At 43.0% G+C, this 23,971-nt stretch overlaps 7 protein-coding genes across 9 annotated transcripts; 3 read left to right on the top strand and 4 right to left on the bottom strand.

Moving 5' to 3' along the window:
• The first annotated feature begins 164 nt into the window (after positions 1–164).
• On the top strand, positions 165–5,463 carry LOC115564582 (uncharacterized). 2 transcript variants are annotated; one of them, XM_089263485.1, is made up of 7 exons: positions 165–287; positions 341–2,884; positions 2,946–3,448; positions 3,509–3,655; positions 4,186–4,539; positions 4,610–5,173; positions 5,233–5,463. In XM_089263485.1, the coding sequence occupies exons 1-7, from the start codon at positions 272–274 to the stop codon at positions 5,392–5,394; spliced, it is 4,290 nt and encodes a 1,429-aa protein (XP_089119611.1). In that variant the 5' UTR covers positions 165–271; the 3' UTR covers positions 5,395–5,463. The 2 variants fall into 2 exon arrangements, with proteins under 2 accessions (XP_089119611.1, XP_089119610.1); XM_089263484.1 differs by having other exon boundaries at positions 2,946–3,655.
• LOC115564587 (uncharacterized) lies at positions 4,290–6,947 on the bottom strand. The gene is made up of 3 exons (XM_030389115.2): positions 6,721–6,947; positions 6,273–6,606; positions 4,290–6,188 (listed from the first exon to the last, which is right to left on the bottom strand). Exons 1-3 carry the CDS (start codon positions 6,851–6,853, stop codon positions 6,125–6,127), a joined length of 531 nt encoding a protein of 176 aa, XP_030244975.1. The 5' UTR covers positions 6,854–6,947; the 3' UTR covers positions 4,290–6,124.
• A 377-nt stretch (positions 6,948–7,324) lies between these two features.
• LOC115564583 (uncharacterized) lies at positions 7,325–8,524 on the bottom strand. Its single transcript, XM_089263487.1, has one exon. The coding sequence runs from the start codon at positions 8,367–8,369 to the stop codon at positions 7,620–7,622; it is 750 nt and encodes a 249-aa protein (XP_089119613.1). The 5' UTR covers positions 8,370–8,524; the 3' UTR covers positions 7,325–7,619.
• A 468-nt stretch (positions 8,525–8,992) lies between these two features.
• LOC108657204 (glutathione synthetase) lies at positions 8,993–17,775 on the top strand. Of its 2 annotated transcripts, none has more exons than XM_089264421.1 (7): positions 8,993–9,690; positions 9,769–9,981; positions 11,074–11,387; positions 16,451–16,493; positions 16,574–16,812; positions 16,879–17,263; positions 17,328–17,775. In XM_089264421.1, exons 1-7 carry the CDS (start codon positions 9,532–9,534, stop codon positions 17,619–17,621), a joined length of 1,647 nt encoding a protein of 548 aa, XP_089120547.1. In that variant the 5' UTR covers positions 8,993–9,531; the 3' UTR covers positions 17,622–17,775. The 2 variants fall into 2 exon arrangements, with proteins under 2 accessions (XP_089120547.1, XP_089120548.1); XM_089264422.1 differs by lacking the exon at positions 11,074–11,387 and adding an exon at positions 15,364–15,497.
• On the bottom strand, positions 17,769–18,694 carry LOC108657210 (mitochondrial fission process protein 1). Its single transcript, XM_018109737.3, has 3 exons — positions 18,431–18,694; positions 18,142–18,367; positions 17,769–18,063 (listed from the first exon to the last, which is right to left on the bottom strand). The coding sequence occupies exons 1-3, from the start codon at positions 18,564–18,566 to the stop codon at positions 17,901–17,903; spliced, it is 525 nt and encodes a 174-aa protein (XP_017965226.1). The 5' UTR covers positions 18,567–18,694; the 3' UTR covers positions 17,769–17,900.
• Positions 18,695–18,725: 31 nt separating this feature from the next.
• Pp4-19C (protein phosphatase 19C) lies at positions 18,726–20,314 on the top strand. Its single transcript, XM_018109734.3, has 3 exons — positions 18,726–18,855; positions 19,150–20,074; positions 20,159–20,314. Exons 2-3 carry the CDS (start codon positions 19,281–19,283, stop codon positions 20,286–20,288), a joined length of 924 nt encoding a protein of 307 aa, XP_017965223.1. The 5' UTR covers positions 18,726–18,855; positions 19,150–19,280; the 3' UTR covers positions 20,289–20,314.
• Positions 20,315–21,587: 1,273 nt separating this feature from the next.
• Positions 21,588–22,413, bottom strand: Obp19d (Odorant-binding protein 19d). The gene is made up of 4 exons (XM_018109739.3): positions 22,231–22,413; positions 22,087–22,175; positions 21,889–22,025; positions 21,588–21,825 (listed from the first exon to the last, which is right to left on the bottom strand). The coding sequence occupies exons 1-4, from the start codon at positions 22,367–22,369 to the stop codon at positions 21,753–21,755; spliced, it is 438 nt and encodes a 145-aa protein (XP_017965228.1). The 5' UTR covers positions 22,370–22,413; the 3' UTR covers positions 21,588–21,752.
• Positions 22,414–23,971: the final 1,558 nt, after the last annotated feature.

Consider the following 23,971-nt stretch of genomic DNA (forward strand, 5'->3'; position numbering starts at 1 on the left):
GTGGAAAGCTCAAGCAGAATGTTTTCAAACAGATGTACTTCTTATATATTTTCCATTACAATAACATCACATATATGTAATATATATATGCTAATTATTTATATATTATATAAAGCGATCAACATGTACACTAATTGCCTTATTTGCATTACCTTCTTATTTATATTATTTTACATAGTTATCCAACACTTTTGCACAGTGCTAATCGATAACAACCAACAAGTGGTACACGTGCTGGTTGCTTTTTGTTATCGTAATTTGTATTTGCAACATGGAGATAGGCGAAGGTAAGGTGCACGTTTTGAATAAAAACTTATAATGATTAAATAAATCATCGCAGAGCTACGAATATGGCTCGACGACAAGAGCAAAACGTATGCAGCGCGCTTGGAATTCGCTATTAAAGTTTGGCAATCCCTGGATTTTGTGTATATAAACAAACACGAAGTCGTTTGCAAATGGCTCGCGGATACACTCGTCGAGGAGGTGGAAATGCCCGTGGAGCAGCTGCAGCAACTGTTCCGCCTGCGTGCTCAGCCAGGCCTGGTGACCGTTGCCACAAAATCGGCGCTCATTGAGGCAGTGCTGAAACGCGTCGATGAGGCACCTCCAGCCCAGGCAAAGGGGTATCCACAGTTGCTGCAATACCTAATCAATTTCGAGCTGGTACAGGATGCACTGCGTGCCGACTATAATCTGGTCATGCGAAGCTATGGCATACTCTTTAGCTGCTACGAACGACTGCTGCTGATTGAGAACGAAGATGAGCCAAAGCCACGACATGCGGACTTCATGCTGCCTCTACTGCAGCAGCTACGTGACTATGCGCAGCGTGCCCAGAACAACACTCGTCTGCTGAAGGCCTACATGAATGGCGCACAGCATCCTCTTTGCCAGCTCCTGCTGGAGCTGCGAAAGCACGGATTCTGCTGCTTCGAGCAGCTGGCCGCACTGGAGATGCATATGACGCAACATCTGCGTATAAGTGTTGCAATAAGGCTGATGGCCAAGCAGCCGTTGCATGTCCAACTGTTAACATTGGAGTGTGCACTGGTGAACCACCGCTACGACACGGACAGCCTATTCAAGGTGATAAATCACGCCTTGGTATATAAAATACCACAAAAGACGGAACGTGGTAAGCGCGATAGGAGTAAACCCTTGGCCAAGGCCACGCCCAAGGATCGCTTCATAGGCTTAGTGCTGACCACTCATGCACTGGAGGCACTGCGTCGCCACAACATTCAGCTCAACTTTCCCGACAAGCTGAAGAAAACGGGCATCGCCTACATGGCCAATGTGCTGTGTGGCATTGTACGCATCAACCGGGAGCGGCATCTGGGCAGAGTGCTGCAGATGCTCTGTGCAGCGCTGCGGCTCAATCCGATGCTGGTGGAGCCGCATGTCTATCAGTTGACCATTTGGATGATGTGCGCCGTCAAGCGTAACGAAGTGGAACTGCAGCTGTACTCCGAGTATCTCGTCCTGTTGTTGGACATGTGCCGGCGCCTGAGTCGCACTGAACGCTTCATTATGCTCCTGCTGAAGTCACTGCGCGAATGGCTGCACAAATACGAGCTGCCCAACTTTGAGACTGGCAAGCGCATTCGCCTGGAGTCGGAGCAGAAGCCGGAGCCAGAGCAGGAGTCGGAGCAGAAGGCAGAGCCAGAGCAGGAGTCGGAGCAGGACCCGGACTCTGAGCCGAAGCAGATAACCGAGGAGGAAGTGGAACAGCTAATGAATGGCTATGTGCAGCTATTACTGAAATTGAATTCCACTTCCAGTTGCCAATCAAATGCAATTAGCTATAGCACGGATGCCTTGGCCCAGACCTGGCCGGGATCAACGGCTGGCGCCGCCTTCATCCGGCTGGTCAGCCAGCTGATGTCCAAGCCCTCGATCGTCATCTGGAAGAGTCTGCTGCACAGCTTTGCCGAGCTGCTGGAGCCCGACTCGTCGGCCGTCCTGCCGTGCAATCTCAACTTTGCCATCGAGCTGCAGGCGACGCTGCTCTCGCAATATTTGCTCGGCACACGGCTGGCGGAGCACTTACAGCAGCATCATGTCGAGCTGGAGCAGCAGCGCAAGCACACGATGCAGGTGCTGCAGCGGTTCGGGCAGTACTTGCTCTCGCTGGAGCACAACCGGCGCACCATGAATGTCTTCCTGGAGTGCGTGGAGCGGGCGAATAACTTCGATCTGCTCTTGGCCTACTACTGGCCGGATGGCTTGGAGCGGCCGCAGTCGACTCCGGCGCTGCCACAACTGCAGCGCTTTCTCTCCAGCGACGAGTGGGAGCTGATCCATCAGCGCGTGCACAACTTTGGCAAATCTCTGTGCCGCCAGCGCTTGCAGCGGCTCGAACTGCAGCTCACACTGTCCGGCTGGCTGCTTCTGCCCGATCAGCGGCTGGCGCCGTGTCCGGATGCGCTAGTGGAGCTGCTCCCACAGCAGCTCTTTGGCCACTTGACACGTGCCCAGAAGGAAATGCGAGTGCAGCACCAGCAGCAGAAGCAACAGTTGCCCAATCTTCTGGAGGATGCCGAGTGCGTGGAGCTGTTGACCATGCAGCTGCTGCAGCAGTTCGTGGACAGCTTGAAGCTGGCCAAGATCAAGGGCTGTCTGCTGGCCAAACAGATGCCCCAAGCGACAGATGAAGCAGCCCTGGCCACAACGCTGCGCGATAGCTGTGAGAGCACAAAGCAGCCAGCGCTGCCCGCTGAATCCACACAGGAATTAATTGATGCACTGCAGCAATTGCCACTGGCCCAGCTGCAAAGCAGCCTCAAGCTCCGGCTCTGGCTGCTGCTCTTCACGCTCTACCAAGACGTGCGACGCGCCCAACTACTGCAGCTGTCCAACCAGCTGCTCGAACAGCTCATAGGTAAATCTACCAGATAGTCCTGATTCATATATTCTGACAAGCCAACTCCATGTTCTTCTAGATCTTTTGCACTTTGGTCAACCTTTGCCTCTGTGTAGCCATTTTCCGCAGCTGGCGCAGCTCCTGCAGCTGGTGCCGCTCAACATGGAAGCGGATGACGCTGCGGCTGCGGCTGGGAATGGCACTGGGACTGAGGCTGAGGCTGAGGCCAATGCCACCGCCTGGCGCTTCTATGAGATGTTCTTTGCTCGCTGCATACGTCGCCTGACGCCTGGCAGTGATATCTTCTTGGCCAGCAGCGCAGCGGTCTTCCGCGAGCAGCTGCCACAGCTGTCAGCGTCGCACTGCCGCCTCCTGCTGCTCGCCATCGAGACCCTGGCCAGCGGCACAGGCATGCAGGCGCGACGCATGCAGCGTCACCTGCAGCCGCTGCTCGAGATCTATGGCCAGTTGGTCAGTCACAAGTTTCGCTCGCAGAAAAAGTCACCCGCCATCTACAAGGAGTTCGTGCAGCAGACACTCAGTGGCTATGCCATCTACCTGAGCAGCTGCATCAATCGTGCGGCCAAGCAGCAAAAGGAGAACGTCGACGCGGCCGAGCAACAGAAGGAGAACGTCAAGGAGGCCAAGCAGCAGAAGGAGAACGTCAAGGAGACCAAGCAGCAGAAGGAGAACGTCAAGGAGCCCAAGCAGGAGCCGCAGCAGCCGGCTACTCTGCCAGCCATCGATGAGAACTTTAGGCGCATTTGCAAAATCTACATAGGACATTCGGTAAGCTGAAGGAGAGATTAACTCAACAACTTGACCCTATATGGAAGTCTGTTTATTTATTCATGCATATATGCCAAATGCAGTCCGAGTCTGACTTCTTCGTTAATCGATTCCATTTGTCTCATCGATAATAATCGATTATTTAAGTTGGTTATTTGAGTTTGAGTTTAAGTTTAGTATTGCCAATTCTAGAGGCTTCAGATTTACTATATACGTTTTACTAATGCATAAACACAATCCAATTTCGGAGATATCTCCCACAATTCTTTTATAAAAGTAGAGTGTTACGCTAGTAAATACATATATCTATGCAATCTAATTATGCTCTCAACATTTCAATCCGAAAGTCCTAAGCATTCGAATAATTGCCGTTAGTTGGCCTTAGTTAGGTTAGGTTCGCATATGCCCAATGGGAAATTATATTCCAAAGGAATATGTGTCCGAATTATGACCAAGATTTGATAGCATCCACTGTAATAGCCACAAGAAACTTCTTTGTCTTAACCTCCATCCCTCATCCCTTGTTTTAGCTGAATTATCGCAATGCCCATGCCATACGCTTGCTGAATGTGGCCTTGACGCACCGGCAGCTGCTGCATTTGGACCAGGACGAGATTGAGTTTGTGCTGGATAGCTATTGGCGGCAATTGAATAAGGATATTGCCGCCAGCTCAGCGCTGGACATGGCCAGCATTGAGCCCGCCGTTAAGCTCATCATTGGCTACAAGACGAACGAGGATTTTCTGCTGTTGCTGCGAGGACTCAGCCAGCAGCTGGACGAGATGCAGCGACCAGAGACGCCGGCACAGCATACCAGCCTGCAAAACGTGCTCGTACTGATGACGCTCTTTGCCAAGTGCTCGCTGAGCAGCATCAAGGGAGCGGTAAGAAAATGCCTGCCTCTTCGGCTAGATCTTGGTTAATCTCCCCCTCCCTCTGCCTTGCACCGTTTAGATGCTCAATGAGCAGTTTGAGCTGATCAACGGCAATGTTTCGCTGCGTCTGCCAGCGCCCAGTGATGCCGCCTATTGCAACCATGTGCTGCGCCTGCTGGAGGCACAGAGCGCCTTGGCCAACAATCGCACCGTGCCGCTGACTGGCGAGACTCTGGACTCGATATTGGCCAGCATGCTGGACCTGAATATCAAACGTTTCATTCTAGACGGCGGCAGCTGGCTGGACTTTCGGCGTCTGCATGCAACGCTGTCGGAGAACTGTTTGCTTCTGCTGCGCCAGCATGCCACACTCATGTCGGATCGGGCCGCACAGCTGAGCGCCATCTGCCAGGATCTGGTGCAGTCGATTATCTGCTATCGCAGCGAACGCCAGCAGGCGCAGAGCCTGACGGACGACGAACTGGACGGGCTGGCCGAGCTGGGGCTGAAGCTGTCGACGCTCATGGCGGGCATCGCAGCCGGGCCGCTGGCCCTGGCCATGAAACGTGTGGCACCGTTTCTGCTCATCTTCACCATCAAGCAAATTATTGGCACCGAACGTCCCACGACGCTCTTCGAGAAGGTAGGCGGGCGACAGTTTGTTTCGAATGCGGTTTAATCTCTTCCTCTATTCCTGAACAGATCAAATTGCAAGTGGATCGATTTTGTCACGAGCTAATCTCCATCTGTGACCATCGCTCGGGTCACTTTATACTGCGCTCCAGCAGCGAGGCGGGCGCACGCATGTATCAGAGCCTCATCAAGGAGCATGACAAATACCACAAGTTCCGTGGCAAGGTTTAAGCTGGAGAGTGCTCCCACAGAGAGTTGATGCAAGGAGAGACTAGCATTTCCCGGCTCAAAGAAAGAGACAAATGATATGTGTATTATACTTCTATTTGCTTTCTCGTTTTTATTTTTAATTTTTTTGTTCTTACATGAATAAATGTGCTTAACCTCAAATATTTTACAACATTACTTTAACAACTTAATTTGATTATATGAGTGCGTGTAAAAGTGTGTGCATTAATGTTTATATCTCCCTCTCTCTCTCTCTCTCTCGCTATCTTCAGCTTCATGCATTCTTCGCAAGTGAGAGCGAGAGACAAATAGAATTTGCAACAGATTGTATTGATGTATGGATGCATTGACAGTCAGCATCATATAAATTAATCGTATTAATTTAAATCAATCAATCAGTTTTCCTTGTTTGTAGTTTGTGGTAGTTTAATTAAATTATTTATGCTAAGAGTATAAGCGTAGGTGTGTGCGCTAGCGCATAAGTACATATGTGTTAGTGTGTTAATGGGCATGTGTGTGTTTAGCTAGAACCTGCCAGAATTAATATTTTTTCATTTTTAGCTTAAGGCACCTTTAAAGTTTCTTCTCATAACACAGACGTTGGTGAGTTATTTTGATTTGTACTTAATTCTCATTTATAATGCTATTTGGTATACATTCAGATTTCTGTTAAATTGCACCAGCGACTGTGTGAGTGAGGGCTTGTGTGTGTGTGTGTATTGGTACACTTTACTTAGGCCACGAACATTTGGCAGACTTCGCACAGAGGATGCTCGGCTTCTTCGGGTCGATTGCCGCTGCATAATAAAATGGATTATACGAGAGATGGATGTAAGTGAAAATTGTTTTCTATCCAATAAGAAAACTAATGGGATGCTTACAACAGTGTGACACAGGTGTGGCATATGAACTGGCTGCATTCGACGCACGAATAACCGCATTCCTCGCACAAATCAAATGTACAATTGGCGCAAGTGCCGCGAATTAGGGTCGGCCGACGGCAGCATGTCGATAGACGTCGCTCCAGAGTCGGATTGACAGCATCGGGATTCATGTCACGCAGTATTATGTTGCCATCGCCAATCAGCTGATATTGCTCGCACAAATTTGCCGGCCTAACGGGAATCGATGCCGGCGTTGTAGTCTCTTCCTTTGTCTCATCTTTCTTCGCATCGATGTTAGCGGCTCCATTGAAAAGCATTTTCGTAGTTTTGTCTACAAAACATATTTATGCATGTGAATGCCTGTTAACATCTGTTGATATCTGCTCCCCCCGTGTATGTCTGTGACTGTGCGTCTACTCTTTAAGTAAACATTTTGTGTACTTACCATGAACTGCCTTCATTTTTTCCGGATCGCTCAAGTCGCTTATTTTCTCATTTACCCAAACTTTGGTTTGAGTTACATTATTGTTGCTCTCATCGTCCTCAGAGCGCATACGTTTCAATGGTTTGCCTTCCATTTTGTACTTTATTTTTCTTTATATTCTAGAAAAGTTTTCGGTTATTCTTTTGTTCAGCCGGATGCTTCTTTCCTTCAGAGCTACTGCAACTCGAAAGACAAGTTATTGAGAAGTGGTCAGCGGGCAGCTGTGATGCCAGTGCTGCATTATGCACTCGACCAGATGAAAGACAAAATAAGTGTTGGCTAACGCGCAAGCGTACATGCCTGCCTATCGACGTGTTGCGTGCGCGCGCTTTCTGCGCTATTTTGATTATTTTTGAAAGTGTGTTTATTCACTTTGGTCAGCGCAAGCGCACGCACACCCACACAATCTGATTAATTCGATTAGAAATTATTGATTATACATACGTGTACATATATAGGTCAAATGATATTTATATTTATACACGCACTTGATTATATCCACAGTAAATCGGTTAGGCTGGATTGGCATCGGTTTGAATACAATATAATTTTGCTGTAGTTTTTATTTGTTTTGTTTTATTCGTGTGGGTAACTCAAAATTTACAAATCTAAATAAATGTGAAAAAAATCGAAATGACTGAAGGCTAAGCTATATATATATATAAATATATATATACTATATTCATATACATGAATATAAACAATTATAAGCTAGCCTACTATGATTTGAGTTAATTTACCTCATTGTGTTTTTGTGTGATTTCCAAATTCTTTTTTTTTTTTTTTTGGGTTTTTGTTTGTTTTTTCTTTTTTTTTTTTTTTTGTTGCTTTTGGGTTCCCTCTTTCAGTTGGGGATCCGTTTAGACCTGTCCAGTGACATTTCGTTTGTTGCCATTGCGGCCGCCTTTTACAAATTTGGCAACATTCACTTCGGTGTTGGGTTTCTTGAGGAACTCATTGGTTCCCTCAACCATGGTCACTGACTTGTGTTTGTTGTTCTTCTTCTTTATGAATATGTCCGATTTGGATGTGTATGGTGCTGTCCCATCACCAGCAGGATTGTTACTCTCCCTTTTAGCAGCCAAACGTTGCTCGGCAGCCGCTTCGCGTTTCTTGCGTACGATAGCTAGACGAGCAAGATCGGCACTGGCCTCGCTGGCTGTTTTCTGATTTGAATTGGAGCGTGGCTTCTCACGAGCACGCTCACGACGACGCTTCTCTAGCAATGGATCTTCAGTGGGTTTGCCCTTGTCATCGCCATTGAGGAGGGCCAATTTTTGGGACTTCTTAATCGGGCGATTCGGGTTCGATATCTCAATCAACCCCTCAACAGCTCCGCCCAGCTTGCGACCCTTGGTGGTGGCTTTGCCACTGGCGCCACTATTATTACTGTTCCCATTAGAACGGCCAGCCAGACTTCCAAATTCGGAGCTTTTATCGCTGCTGCTGTCTACCTCCTGGATGGAATCAATGCTGCTAACGCTAGTGTTTAACATCTTGAGCTGAGATGACATTATGCATACCTCCAGCTCATGTTCACGCTGAAGCTCCTCGACTGGTGTAAATTGACGGCTGCGGCCTTTATGATTTTGGTACTTTCCGCGTGGCATCTTATAGCTGTCGATTGAATTAGCTTACTTTTCGCGTTTCTTTGTTGCTCGTATAAAAACGTAATAGAAAAAAAGAAAAGGAAAAGAAATTTTTTATTTTTAAATTATTTGCAAAATTTTAGTTTTTTGAAAAATTAAAATTTGATCGACACGTTACAAGGCGAAATCCATTACAAGTGAAAACAAATGGAATAAATCGACCTGTCAAGCAAGGTGATGTTCATTTCAAAGCCAGTTCAGAATTTGGAAGAACTTTGCAACGTATTTATTATTATTTAAATTCGATAATATACAATCTGACGACTATCAATTATCGATAGGTATCCGATTTTAACTTTAACAGCATCAGCTGTTATGCTATCAATTTAATAACTGCTGGCCAAACAGGTATTATTATTATTATTATTTTTTTTTTTTTTTGCAAACATTTTAAGAAAATAGTCTATTTCAATATTTAAATATGCCACTGACCAGAGACCAGTGGCTATACGTAATTGAATTCTTAAATGACCACCTTTGTATAAAAACATACATACATGTATGTATGTAAATATGAATATGTCTTTATCTTTCAAAAGTGACAAATAAATAAAACAAATCATATTTTGGCTAAATTTCAATTTATTACAAAAAAAAAAAAAAACAGTAAAGTATTGTTCTTCTTTTTAGCAACAGCCCATTATCGAAGTGTGGCGATATATCGCGGGTCAATTGATGTTAACAGAAGCCGGTAACGGTTAACAGCACCGACTAGCCGAATGATATTCGATGGTCATGTTAATAGTAAGGCGGCGCACGTTAACAGAGGAGCACTCCACGCTTTTAACAGAGCCGACTCGCCATTCTGAATAAAGAGAAGAAAAAAAAAACTATCGTAAATCGACTGTGCCGTGGTGCAGAATTATATTGTGAAATTCAATTTCCATAACATTTGGTGCATTGAGGACGCACCTCTGACAATCCATCACAAATTCCACGTACAGTATACACAGAGACACGCATGCAACAGGTAGCCAAAACGACGATCGCACATCGTGATATTTGCATCAACAGCTGACGCAGACAATTAAAGAACCCAGCAACAATAGAAGCCGCACCAGCGGAACGCAACGCAATTTAATTAGCTCCAGAAGTGTTTCGCAAACAATCAACAAACGAAAATATGTCGGTGGACGAAAACACGCCCGTGTTGCGCAGCTGCATCAAATTGCCGCTGAAAAAGGAGGAGCTGATCGAGGTGATAGCCAAGGCCAAGGATTATGCGATCATGCACGGCGCCGCAATGCGTTCCAAAACTAGTTTCAGTCCAGACTCCCTAAACGTGAGTGTCTCTATACAATGTCTATAACACTCACTACAGCTTAAGGAATCCTCTCTCTCTCTCTTGATGTCCTTTTAGTTTGCGCCCTTTGTGCTGGTGCCGTCGTCCTTTCCGCGCAAGGAATTTGAGAAGGCAATCGCATTGCAGCCGATAATCAATAGATTAATGCACAATGTTGCGCACGATGAAGAGTTTATTACGACGACACTGGCGGAGACAATCAAAGTGGATGAGTTTACAGCAAATCTATTTAATATCTATCGCAAGGTGTTAGCCCTTGGCTTTACCCAGGTGAGACATCTTGTTCGTCATCAGGCACACCCACACCCCGCTCACTCACACTCACACCCATCACACCGACTCACTCACACACGTATACCCCTACACACCTAGCTCCAATCCCATGGTTAGCACCCCATTTATCCAAGCATATATCCATTGAGCTTTAGGGACTAGGCTGCTAGTGCAGGTATTCTGGGTGAACAGCTGACGTGATATCTGTCGCTTACTCTAACGCTCCACACCCCCAACAACCTACCACTCCACCCAGCACTCTTTCTATATATGTAAATGTCTGTTTCTGTTGCTCTTTACCTCATGTGTATTCCATTATCTTATCGCCATATCATAAATCCCATAGCCAATGTAGCCAAATCGGCTCAACAGCTAATCTCAAGCGTTGCCACATGATTTATGCGCACATCCTGGACAACTTGAGTACATGGCATCGCTGCTGCTGCTGTTGCTGCTGTTGCTGCCGCTGCTACTACTACTATTGCTGTTTATCAACATTGATAACTGCTCATAAAAAGAAAAGAATACGATTATAATTTCTTCTAAAATTGATTAGATCCTTCTTTACTTTCTTTTCGTTTTCTCTCCCCCCTCTCTATGTGTCTCTCTCTTTTTCTTTTTTTTTGTGGTGCTGCTCCTAATGTTTGCGTTGTTGTTGTTATTGTTGTTGTCGCTGTTGATATGCCCAGCTTTACGTTTATCTATCTATCCACAAAAAAAAAAAAAAAAACAAAAAATTTACTCACGCATTGATTTGAAATTTTCTGCTTTCCTTTCCGAAAAAAAAAAAAAACAAAAAAATGAAAATGAAAACCAATGAATATCAAAACCCAATGAAATCTAACAAATTGCGCATAAATCAAAACTCGAATCGCTCCGAACAACCGATTCCGCAAATCCGAAAATCCAACCGAAATATCACAAACGAATGGTGTGTGTTGCTCGTTTTGATCGTAATCATTATCGTATTTCGTATACCGATCTACACACATTTGAAACACTTATACTCACACACGCACACACGCACACGCACACCCACACGCATACGCACACACACTCACATGCGCGCATTTCCATTCGCCACCAAAGCGCATTTCATTGGGCATGCTGCGCAGCGATCTGATGCTGGAGTCCCGCTGTCCGGAGTTGTCGCCCCTGTTGGAGAGGAGCGCAAGCGTCGGCGCTGGCGCTGGCAATGATGCGAAGGAGGGGCAGGAGCAGGAGAAGCGAATGGCGGACGCGAAGGCGAGCACGAAGGCGGGAAAGGCAAATCCAACTGCCAAGCCGGGCATTCAGCGCAGCGCTAGCTCCTCATCGGCCTATTGCTGCTGGAAACAAGTTGAGATCAATACGATAGCATCGGGTTTTGGCCATTTGGGACCAGCAAGTAAAACCATACAAAGGTGCTGTCTGTCTCTCTCTCTCTCTCTCTCTCTGTCTCTCTCTCATGATCTTTGCTCTCTACCTATATAAATCTCTCTCTCTCTCTCTCTCTCTCTATCATATATACACTTGCATTGCCTTGTATATGCCGAAGCCTAACCAAAGCCATCCACACACACACAAATATATATACACACACACATATAATCTTACACGCACAAACACACACACACAGACGACAAAGTAACCTAAAACAGTTTGCATTGACTAAGTTAAACTCTTATACAAATCGTTACTGAATACCCTGTAGGAAAAAAGCTTATTATGAGAGTCGAACTTCTATGCAGGCCGTACCTGTAAAATACCCTGTAGGAAAATATAAGTTGTCAGGAAGTATTGCAAATGTCATGAAAGTCGTAATATATTTTGTCCGATATTTTGAATTACATATACTCTACCATAAATACATATGTGCGTATGTAGAGCCCTTGGTCCGTTCTAGAACGTTACATTTTAATATTTATTGCCGTTAGGCTTTTAATCGCGAGATAGTAGAAACTAGAAGGTCTACAAATAGCCAAATTGCTGATTATTTAACCAGCAACAGTATTTTAAATGCTGTACTTGTTTTTTTTTTTAATTGAATACTTAGTAAAACCGACAGCTGAATCAGAATTGGGTATTATAAGGGTATGGTTTAGGTTACAATAAAAAAAAACAATAACTCTGCATGCTTACAGTTACTTTATTTATATATGTATGTACATGCATGTAATGCAAACAGCATGTATGTATGTATGTGTGTGTGTGTTGTCGTTGTTTTGAATTGTATGTGTGTGCGTATGTGTGTAATGTTTTATCCTGGCTATTTTCAATATTATGTCCATTTGATTCATGTACAGCTAATTATTATTTTCTTATTTAATATTTGCTTTATTTGATCAATTTATATTTATGCCTTATCTACATATATACAAATATATGTGTATGTATATATACATGTATATCTATATATTTAAATGTTTATTTTCGAGTCCTTGAAATGTTATCTGTAGTTGTTAGCTTGGTTTTTGAAAAAGATATTAAATATGCTCTGCCCTGCCCTGACCCGCTCTGTCCCCCCTTTAAATCGACCGGCGTCCAGTGCTCACAGCTGTCCGCTCACTCGTTCACTCCGCCTCAGCCCTGTACATCCTCGTCTCGCCTTGCCTTGCCTTGCTTTGCCTGTTGAGCTTGCAATGCTTTTCTCTTATACTTAACCTAACAGCTCTTCTACACACACACACACGCATACATATATGTGCATACGTTTTAAGTACGTACAGTACCGAGCAAAAATGAGTGAATGTTTCACAACTTTGACTTTCATCACGCATAAAAATTAAACCATACAAGCAAATCAAGATATTTTTTTTTTTGGTTGTTTATTAGTTTGTTCTTAACACATAACAAAAACTGCAAGGCTGAATATGCCAAATTCAAAGAGTTAAAAATCAAAAACCAAAAAAATCCACATAAACTCAATTTTGCACGTTTAAAAAAAAAATTAATTAACTAACAAATTTTAATATTTGGTCCAAACCCTAATTAGCAATAACTTTGTTGATTCTGTTCGGCATGCTCTCAACCAAACTGTGAATCATTTCGCTTGGAATTCGCCTCCACTCCGCTTCTACGCGCTCCCATAAGTTGTCTATGCTCGTTGGGGCTGCATCACACTACCCTAGCCATTTTTTCACTATTGACCACAGATTTTCAATAGGATTGAGGTCGGGACTCTGTGCTGGCCAATGCATTAGGCTAAATATTTGGTTTCTGCAGTGATCGCAGCTCAAAAGAGACGAAATTTGACTCCGAAAACTCAAGTCAAAGGTCGCAAAAAACTGTTGTCGGACTCTGATGCTCTTATAATGCTGTCGGAAATGAGGAAGAATAAGCTGCTAGCACCAAAGGGTGCTTCTCTAGCAATTAATAAAAATTTTAGCGAATGGACTGCTAGAAGAGCACTTCGTGGCATCGATTATGTCCCATTCGTTAAGAAAAACAAACCTGCATTGTCAGAAAAGAATGTGAAGGCGCGTTTGAAATTTGCAAGGGATCACAAAAACTGGAGCATCGATGATTGGAAACGAGTTATTTGGTCGGATGAATCAAAATTTAACCGTTTCCAATCAGATGGAAAGCAATATTGCTGGCGCAGACCTGGGGAACGCATTCAAGCACACCATGTGAAGCAAACGGTCAAACATGGCGGCGGCAGCATTATGGTTTGGGGATGCTTTACTTGGTGGAACGTTGGTCCTCTACATAGAGTAGAAGGCATAATGCACAAAGAAGATTACATGAATATCCTTCAAACCCATCTTCCCAATTTTATTGATAAATGTGCTTATCTCGAAAATGAAATGGTTTTTCAACAAGATGGGGATCCAAAACATACAGCCAAAATTGTGAAGGAATGGATTGGAAACCAAATATTTAGCCTAATGCATTGGCCAGCACAGAGTCCCGACCTCAATCCTATTGAAAATCTGTGGTCAATAGTGAAAAAATGGCTAGGGTAGTGTGATGCAGCCCCAACGAGCATAGACAACTTATGGGAGCGCGTAGAAGCGGAGTGGAGGCGAATTCCAAGCGAAATGATTCACAGTTTGGTTGAGAGCATGCCGAACAGAATCAACAAAGTTATTGCTAATTAGGGTTTGGACCAAATATTAAAATTTGTTAGTTAATTAATTTTTTTTAAACGTGCAAAATTGAGTTTATGTGGATTTTTTTGGTTTTTGATTTTTAACTCTTTGAATTTGGCATATTCAGCCTTGCAGTTTTTGTTATGTGTTAAGAACAAACTAATAAACAACCAAAAAAAAAAAATATCTTGATTTGCTTGTATGGTTTAATTTTTATGCGTGATGAAAGTCAAAGTTGTGAAACATTCACTCATTTTTGCTCGGTACTGTATGTGCAGCTTAATAGTTGTGCTACTTTTTCTATTACTTATGTATGTATAATTTATTTCTTTCCACTTTTGTCTGTCCTTTTCCCCCTTCGCGTTGTCACTCGAATGGTTTTTATTTTTTACAGTTACAAATATGCGAAACTATTAATACAGATATTAAAATTTGATGTGTCATTCAATCAGCTGCGTCTTATCGCAATGTGTCAGCTACATACATATGTACTTAATAACAAACACAAAAACCATAGAACCCAAATGAGTGATACACGACTACAATCATACATTGTCACGCACACATACATATGTATGTATGCATATATGCATGTATGTATGTGTGGTCATTTATCATGCAATAAGTCGCGCTCAGGTTTCTGTTAATATCCCGTTAATTTCGCTGTAAGTGAAATATAATATCCAAGAATATTTAACAATAGCGACAACAGACGACATTTACGTAGTGAGAATTCTCTAAGATTAAAAACGTTTAAATTTATTGTGTATGTGTGTATTTTTACATACATACATATACATGTGCTGTGTGCGTATGGCCTGCGATCATCAAGCGGTCCTTTCACACACATGAGAATTGCATTGATAATGAACACAATTCATCCGCTTGAAGCTGGCGTTTTGCGCTTTGCCAGACATTTAAAAAGTCAACAATCGGAACCCGATAAATTGCATCGATATCCATGCTTTCGCTTTCATTTTTTTCTCTCTCTCTCTTTCTCTGTCTCTCGCACACACATACACACTCGACGCCTGTGTTGAGCGTTGCCCACTCTTAAAATCTCAGTATTTTTAAATATTTTTTCTGTTGTTTTTTTTTTTTTCCTTTTAGACTTAACATAAACATATATTTATTATAATTTTCTCTTGTTTTTTTTTTTTTTTTGCTTACTGTTAACAGACTACGTATTTAGCTAATTTTAGCTTAGGCTAAGGGCTACTGCTATATGTTGATTAAGCAGTTACTGTAATTTACAAACATCTCTTTCTAAATATATATATATAATATATAACGATCATAATTGCAGGCTTATAGCGTCGGTCTATTACGTTCTGACTATTTGGCTCACGTGTACGAGGGCTGTGCAATAAAGCAGGTTGAAATCAACACGATTGCCTCCAGTTTCGGTGGCATTGCTACACACTTGGTGCCTCTGCAAAAGTATTATGCGCTCTTCTCTCTCTCTCTCTCTCTCACTCTCTCTCTTTCTCACACACACCAACACACTTACACATAAACACTCTTTCTCAATTTTCTTTCTCATGTACAATTCACATTCTTTTAAATATTAAACTTACACCTTTTTTATAGTATAGTCCAAATTGAGAGCTTGTTTCAAATTACCAACTGCAGAATTTGAGACGGGTTTGAGTGTATTTACACACCCACACGCACACACACACACACACACACACACATGTTTATATATACTAAGTTGCACGCACTTCAGTACCAACTCCAACCGTCCACTCATCTGTAATTACAAACCACTTGAAGGTCGCGACCACTCATCAAAACAACTATAAATGGCATGCACTTGCACTCTCCCTCTCCCCTCTCGCTCTCTTTCTCTCTCTCTCTCTCTCTGTTGCTCTCGCTCATTCGCTGAACTTACTCCTTGTACTCTCCCTCCCACTCTTAACACGATCTTCCACACAAATGCACTGCTGTTGTCTCTTTTTCACACTCGCACACACACACACACACACACGCACAAACAATGTTTGGCTTTTGGTTATGGCTTTAACTAGAGCTTTGAATTGCTATTCCAATTCCAATTCCATTTCCGTTTCCTTAACTAAACCCCCCCACACCCCGAACCGTAATATCCGCTCTATATATATACATATATTGTTTTTGCCTGCTCTAACCTACTACTCGTATTGTAAATAATTCCCACCCCCACCCACCTACCCCCTCTAACTAATCTAACTACTAACAAATAATTTTTTTCTCGTTTGTTTGTTATTGTACTCTCCCTGTTTTGAATTAGATTTGGATAATTCTTGTTATATTATATATTTTTTTTATTTTTGTTGCTAACTGTGTAAGTTTTGCTAATTTTGCGTTTTCTCTTTGAATGCCGCACCCACCCTCCCTCAAACTGCCAACAGCTTCGTCCTGCGAGAACTTGGACATGCTGAGAAATTGAAGCAAGTGAGTATCTTATAAATCTTATGCTCTCTCAACTATCTCTTATACACACACACATATTCTCTCTCTCTCGCTCACTTTAGATGCCGAAGAACGAAGCCTTGGCAGGTCTCTGCGATGGTATGGTCAAAGCCTGGAATATCTATAACAAGCCCAAGTCAGTCATTCTGTTCATCATCGAGGACATCTCGTATAACATTTGCGATCAGCGTTTCCACGAGTTCTACATCCGTGAGACCTATCCACACATCAAAGTGCTGCGTCGCACCCTCACCGAGGTGCACAAGGAGGGCAAATTGGGCCAGAACAAGGAGCTGCTGCTGTGCGTATAAACTCTTCATGATAACATGCTTCAATCTAACTAACTCTATCTCTCTTTTATTATCAGCGGCAACACTGAGGTGGCCGTCATCTATTTCCGTGCCGGCTACGAGCCGGGTCACTATCCCACGCAGGGTGAATGGGATGCTAGGTACCTGATGGAGACCTCATTGGCTATTAAATGTCCATCGATTCAATATCATTTGGCCGGAACTAAGAAGGTGCAGCAGGCACTGGCACAGCCAGCGGTGCTGGAGCGTTTCATCAACGATCCGGAGGAGATGAAGGCTGTCGGCAAGATCTTTACCGGCCTCTATTCGATGGACGACAACGAGGTGGGCAATGCCAACTATGAGATGGCCATGCGGACGCCAGAGAAGTTTGTGCTGAAGCCACAACGCGAAGGTGGCGGCAACAATGTTTACGGCTTGGACATTCCCGATGCTCTGAAGGTGAGCTGAGAATGCGAACTGCGCAGCTAGATATACCATAAACTATATATTCCTCTAATCACAGCGCATGTCGCGAGTGGAGCGTTCTGCTTGGATCTTGATGGACTTGATACATCCGCCGCTGTCACAGGGATACATGATACGACCTGGCAGCGATGTGCCGCCCCAGATTGTGGACATGGTCTCCGAGCTGGGCATCTTCGGTGTCATCATTGGCGATGCGGATCACATTGTCCACAACTACCAGGCGGGTCACATGCTGCGCACGAAGCTATCCACTGCCAATGAGGGAGGCGTGGCCGCTGGCCTGGGCGCGCTCGACAGTCCATACTTGATAGATTCCGACGATGAGAACTAATGCTAACTAAACTCTACCTGCCCGCCACATTGCCTATTTGCTCCAAGTACTTAACAATTGTATAAATGATATTCTCCATCTTCCCCCCATAAACTATTTTTGTAATGCGCGTAGAGTTGCAATTGGTGCAATAAATTCCACTGTAAATAAGAGAGTCGAAAAGTCATTTATCAAAATGTTATTCAATTTCACTAGTCTATAAATTTGAATTTTCGGAATGCCTGAATGAACAATACAAGTAGCACCAATCGTGGATGAGCAGTCCGGCCATTTAGTTTGTTATCGCACCATCTTTCTGTAGGTGGCGTCCATTAGTCGATCCACCAGGCTATCGATGGGATGCACTATCAATGGGATGCTGATCAACCCGATTAGTGTAGGCAATGTCTTCACCACGAAACTGGGTGACTTCTTCAACAGCGTTTTGCTGACTGCAGTGATGCTATACGGAGTGTGGAGATTAGATAAGGCTCATTAGTGTCGCATACATAGTGTACAGATAAGGGAGTATGTCTATTACCGATTGATGGTCAATCCAGGTATTATAACTGATGCAAACATTTGCCAAGTGAACACATCGGCGCCTACTAGCGCCACCTGGCGATCGGTACCGCCGGCCATTTGATGGCGCAACGCCTTGTCAAAGGTATCGGTGCAAACATAGCCAATGGCCATGCCATAGGAGGCGGCAACTATTGATTTGGGCAATAGCGGACGAAATGCCTCGCCCACCTCGTTGCTGTAGCCTACATGAGTGGAATGAATAAAGATACATATATGCAGTTGTATATGTGGCGGGCAACTCTTACCCATATAACGTAAGAAGGTATCACGATAAATATCCACTTCTTTTGTGTGTAGTTGTTTGTGCACCTGCTCTTCCAGTTTCTCGTCGAGCGGCTGCATTGTTGATTTGGCTTCCATGGTTGGTTCCGGATCAGTCATAATGTGAGTTTATTTTGTTGCGTAACAAATAATATAATTTCTATTAAAACATTTAAAATTTCTATCCTTTGAGTATATTGTCGTTTTCAACAGTCTGGCAGCTCTACGAATTTGACATATCCAACTGACAAATTGCGCTATGAATAATCGATTATTAATCGAACTGCCACAACTAACTATCGTGAAAACAACGAGCGTAATATCGGGGTTCATTTCATTGTCGTGTCCGTGCTTGCAAGTGGTTTCTAAAAACAAAAAAAAAATTAAGAAATTACCGGATTTATATGAGGTAAGTCGCGCAATTCGTGCGTATTAGTTTGTGGAGTGTATATCACCGGTGACAGCGGCAAATCTAGAATGCTAGCAAGCGACGCGCGCGCGGCAAAAAACACACAGTTTACTACAACCGCAAACAAACACACGCTCACACACACACAGACACAGCGAGACGAATGCAGATGATGCAAAAACACAAACAATGGTCGAAACCATTATTTTTTATGCGGAATTGCATGTGAAACCATCAATGCACATATTTTATTTATTTAATTGGTAAATACTTGTATTGATTCTATTCTGGCAGCCTGGCAACCGCGACGATTGCTGTTGACTTCAGTTGCTCTGGTTCTCGTTGTTCGTGTTGCTGTTGTTGCCGTTGTTGTCGCCGCTGCTACTGCTGCTTTCGTCGTTTCCCACTTTCCTGCCCCGGTTGTTATGTCGGAATACAGCGACTTAGATCGCCAGATCGAACAGCTTAAACGCTGTGAGATCATTAAAGAGAACGAGGTGAAAGGATTGTGCGCTAAGGCGCGGGAAATCCTTGTCGAGGAGGGAAACGTACAACGCGTCGATTCCCCGGTAACCGTGTGTGGTGACATACACGGGCAGTTCTACGACCTGAAGGAGCTCTTCAAAGTGGGCGGCGATGTGCCCGAGAAGAACTATCTGTTCATGGGCGACTTTGTGGATCGAGGTTATTACAGTGTTGAGACATTCCTGCTGCTGTTGGCATTGAAGGTTCGGTACCCGGATCGAATCACGCTAATACGGGGCAATCACGAATCTCGACAGATAACCCAGGTGTATGGATTCTACGATGAGTGCCTGCGTAAATATGGATCGACAGCTGTTTGGCGATATTGCACAGAGATATTTGACTACCTCAGCCTCTCCGCAATCATTGATGGAAAAATCTTTTGCGTACATGGCGGCCTCTCACCCTCTATTCAGTATTTAGACCAGATACGAAGCATCGATCGCAAACAGGAGGTGCCGCACGATGGCCCCATGTGCGATCTGCTGTGGAGCGATCCCGAGGATCAGACCGGATGGGGTGTATCGCCTCGCGGCGCCGGCTATCTCTTTGGCTCCGATGTCGTCTCACAATTCAACCGCACCAATGAAATCGACATGATCTGTCGCGCACATCAGCTGGTCATGGAAGGCTTCAAGTGGCACTTCAATGAAACGGTACTCACGGTCTGGTCAGCACCAAACTATTGCTATCGGTAAGCCATTATCTGTCGCTCTTTAACCTACAGTTCCTTATATGTATCTTCATCCACTCTTTCATTTTATTCATTGCCCATTAGCTGCGGGAATGTGGCAGCCATATTGGAATTAAACGAGTACCTGCATCGTGACTTTGTTATCTTTGAGGCGGCACCGCAGGAGAGCCGCGGCATACCATCCAAAAAGCCTCAGGCTGACTACTTTCTTTAAACTATTAAATATAGAAACTAAGGTAAGCTCCTCGCATGAGTTGCAAACTGACAAAGAAAGAATTCAAAACTGCCCACTTCGATGGAAAAGAAAAAACAAACTTGAGAAGGAAAAGTCAAAGGAAAAAAATAAAGAAATTAATGGATTGTAGCTAATCATTTTTAAAAACTGAATCATTTAACATAAATATTCCGAAACATATTTTCCATTTTCCATCTACTAGACTATGAACAAACCCTTTCTATGTCCATATATATATATATATATAAATATTTATGTGTATATGTATATACAGGAAATAGAATTTTCTAAGCCTGTTTATGTATACATCTATATACTATATATATCATTTTCTATCTCGCGTGCTATTCTCTACTTCTATTCTCTATTTGTTATGAATTAGCTCATATATTATTGAAATCTTGAGCACTGTCCGCATGCCCCCATCCCCCACCCTTTTCCTTCCTATGCCGAATCAAATCTATCTTACTAACATTTAGTTTTATAGGTACATAGACATACATCTACATACATATATACATATAAACGATGCATAAGTGTGGCCCGTGAGTCAGGCAAGAGCGCTGCATCCAATCGAAATCGCAACAACAGCAAGAAAGTGCATTGTATTACAAATTTTTAGAATATAAGCATAAAATCCTAAAAACGAGTAAACTAATTTGTACGTTTACTTACGTTTTTTTTTCATAACACAAACGACATATATTAAATAAGCAAACAATTATAATAAATAGAAGATGTAAGAAAGATTGTATTTAAAAACAAATCAAATGCATTTCTTTTCTTGGGGCCTAAAAGGGTTCGAAAAATTGCGATAGCAAATAAAAAACAAAAGTCGGAAGAGCCCGACTAGGATATGACGAGGTGGTATTGCTGTTGAAAAATTGTTATCCTCTATATATATATATACCTTTAAATGAAAAATACATTGTATTAGCTCATATTCCTTTAACAGTTCTTAACTCGAAGACTCGAAAGCTCTATTAGTATTTCTCATAAAAGCCATCGATTGTAAGTGGTTACCTTATATAGAGTTTTTCCCTAGAACTTCTAAGTCTAAAGACTGGTATTATATATAAACATAGGGAAATTTGTAACAATAACACTAGCTGTACCAGTGTGTATTTCTAAGAATCTTACGTAAGGTCTTGACATTCTATACCAGCAGTATAGAAGCTAAGTCTAACTATAGAGCTCATTATTCTCAGGATTTGTAGGTATTACGAATGGTGAGCTATAAGCACTATCGGATCATTTACCTCACAAAACAATTATAAATTGAACTGCAGTTGGCGCAATTTATTTACATGCACTTAGGAACTAGAGGTATATATAGAGTAGTATATATATGTATATATTTATAAAAAAAAAATAGAGTCGTGTATCATATAGCATAGGAGGCGCTTGCATTATTCCATTCCATATGTCCAACTAGTGTTCGGGTTACTCCAGGGACAAGCCATGCTCGTGAATGTGATCCATGATGCACTCTTCGTAGGCAGCGGCAGCGTCGCAGCTGAAATGGAGATAGGGACAAAAAGTAACTTGGAGCTTCGTCAGATATATCTAGGCAACTCACTGATCCTCGGGCACTTCAATGCCCTCACACTTGTCCACAATCTCAGTGGCAGCGGCTTCCATTTCAGCATCAGCCTTGCTCTTCACCTTGACCATCTCCAGAGCATTCTCCTTGTTCAACTTGCCCTCGTCGTCCATCTGCAAGAAGTTTGAATCATGTTTTAAATACCCTCGGCAGCTGGTTTTCGTTTCCACTTACAATCTCGAACTTCTTCAGCATGCAGGCGCGCAGGCATTTGCTCTCATGTGAATCGGCTGGTTCGTGCTGCATCATGTGCTCCACATCCTCTGCAATAGAAGGGTTTAGTCTATGTATAGACAGTGTGTTGAACTATGAACAGACCATCTGTGGCGCCCGACTCCGTTTTGCACTCCTCGGCCACCTCGGCAATGTGCTCCTTGTCGTAATCCTCATTCGGCTTGGAGGATACGGCGACAGCTGCCAGGAGCACAAGCACTGAAAGGCAAACGAAACGCGTCATGTTTAATGCTCTACACGATTACAACTTGGATACGAACTGCGAGTGACTGCTGCATTTTATAGGCGATTCTGTGAATCTGTGATTTGACTTGGCTGATTGTCAGACAAGCGACGTCTCCAGCTCTCGGCCAGGTGTCAGCTAATAGCAATTAAACACCAATTATTGCCAATTTGCTGTGGGATGCAGTTGCACTACATGAGCAGCACATGACACTCGAATCTGGACGGGCAAACGCCGGAGATGCCCTCCGCTGGGCGACGTGGGAAAATCCGCTGAAGCAACGACTCATTCCACTCCATCGTCATCTATTGCTCTCTCACTCCCTCTCCTTTAATTAATATATAATTAAGTGTTTAATTGGTAACTGACATGAAATCAAATCGGACTGCGAATTCGACTTGCAAAACAAATCAAATAAATATTCCCCAGTGTAAGGCGCTCAACACCTACAATATGATAGACAGAGATAGCCATAGCGGCCGCGAAAGTTGACATGAGCTAGATCATCAATTCGACTTTTCACAACGTTCAATCAAAACTTCTTCTGCGTCGACTGTCGAATACTCTGCAAATAATGAGTGAAATAATAATTAGGTATTATATTTACAAACATACATACATATATTGCCAAATGCTTAAATCTCTTTCCAGTGCACCCAAAAGACAACGTTTGCATGAGTGTGAGCAAAAAAGAGTGCAATGGAGAAGTCAAAGCTAAGCTGTTGAATTGGAACGAATTGGAAATGCACGCAGCCGGCATACGTATGTATGTATGTATGTATGTACATACAGTACGCACTGAATTTATTCGTACCCCCTAAAGTTTTTTCTCTGAAAATTGGCATAGGCTGCTTATTGAGTCAATTCAATCTTAATTATAACTTATCTTGATATAAAGACTAGTTAATTGTAGCAAAATTATTCATAGAAAATTAAAGCGTTATTAAAACGCTGTCATCTAGTAGGCTCTTAAATTTAATTGAACTAAATTACGTACATACATACATACATACGTATATATATTTATGTAATTCTATACATACATATGTATGTATGCATATTTGCAACAGAAGCTTCGCATAATACTCATACGCATATGCGTACATATATACAGCATACATACATACATACATATATACACGCAGCAATAGACGCAGTTATGCTCTTTCTCTTTATTCGCACTTCCATTGTATTCCATTACTCAGCCTGTCCTTTTCCACCCCGTGCATACATACATACATAAAACTGCAATCTGTTAGCTCGCTAAGCCAGCATAATTTCACCATTGTAATGCTGTGTGGTGTGTTAGGCATTTATGTACATATGTATTTATGTGTGAATGTGTGAGCATAAAATAGGCAAAGAAAGAATAAGCAGCTACCGTTATAATTTTGCATCTCTGTTGCCTGCCAACTGTTGCTTTACGCATACACATGTACATGGTCATTTGACTGCGCAATGCAGAAGCAGGAAGTGAAAGTGGAAGGAATAAGTAGGAAAAAGGAATGAGTATACACATACATACATACATAATTATACTGATGTATGTATAAATACATATGCATATGAATATGCCTGTATGTAAAATAGAATTCGACCGAA

This window comes from Drosophila navojoa, chromosome X, assembly GCF_054131105.1.
Source record: "Drosophila navojoa isolate 15081-1374.11 chromosome X, UAZ_NAV_1.0, whole genome shotgun sequence".
NCBI classification, from domain to species: domain Eukaryota; kingdom Metazoa; phylum Arthropoda; class Insecta; order Diptera; family Drosophilidae; genus Drosophila; species Drosophila navojoa.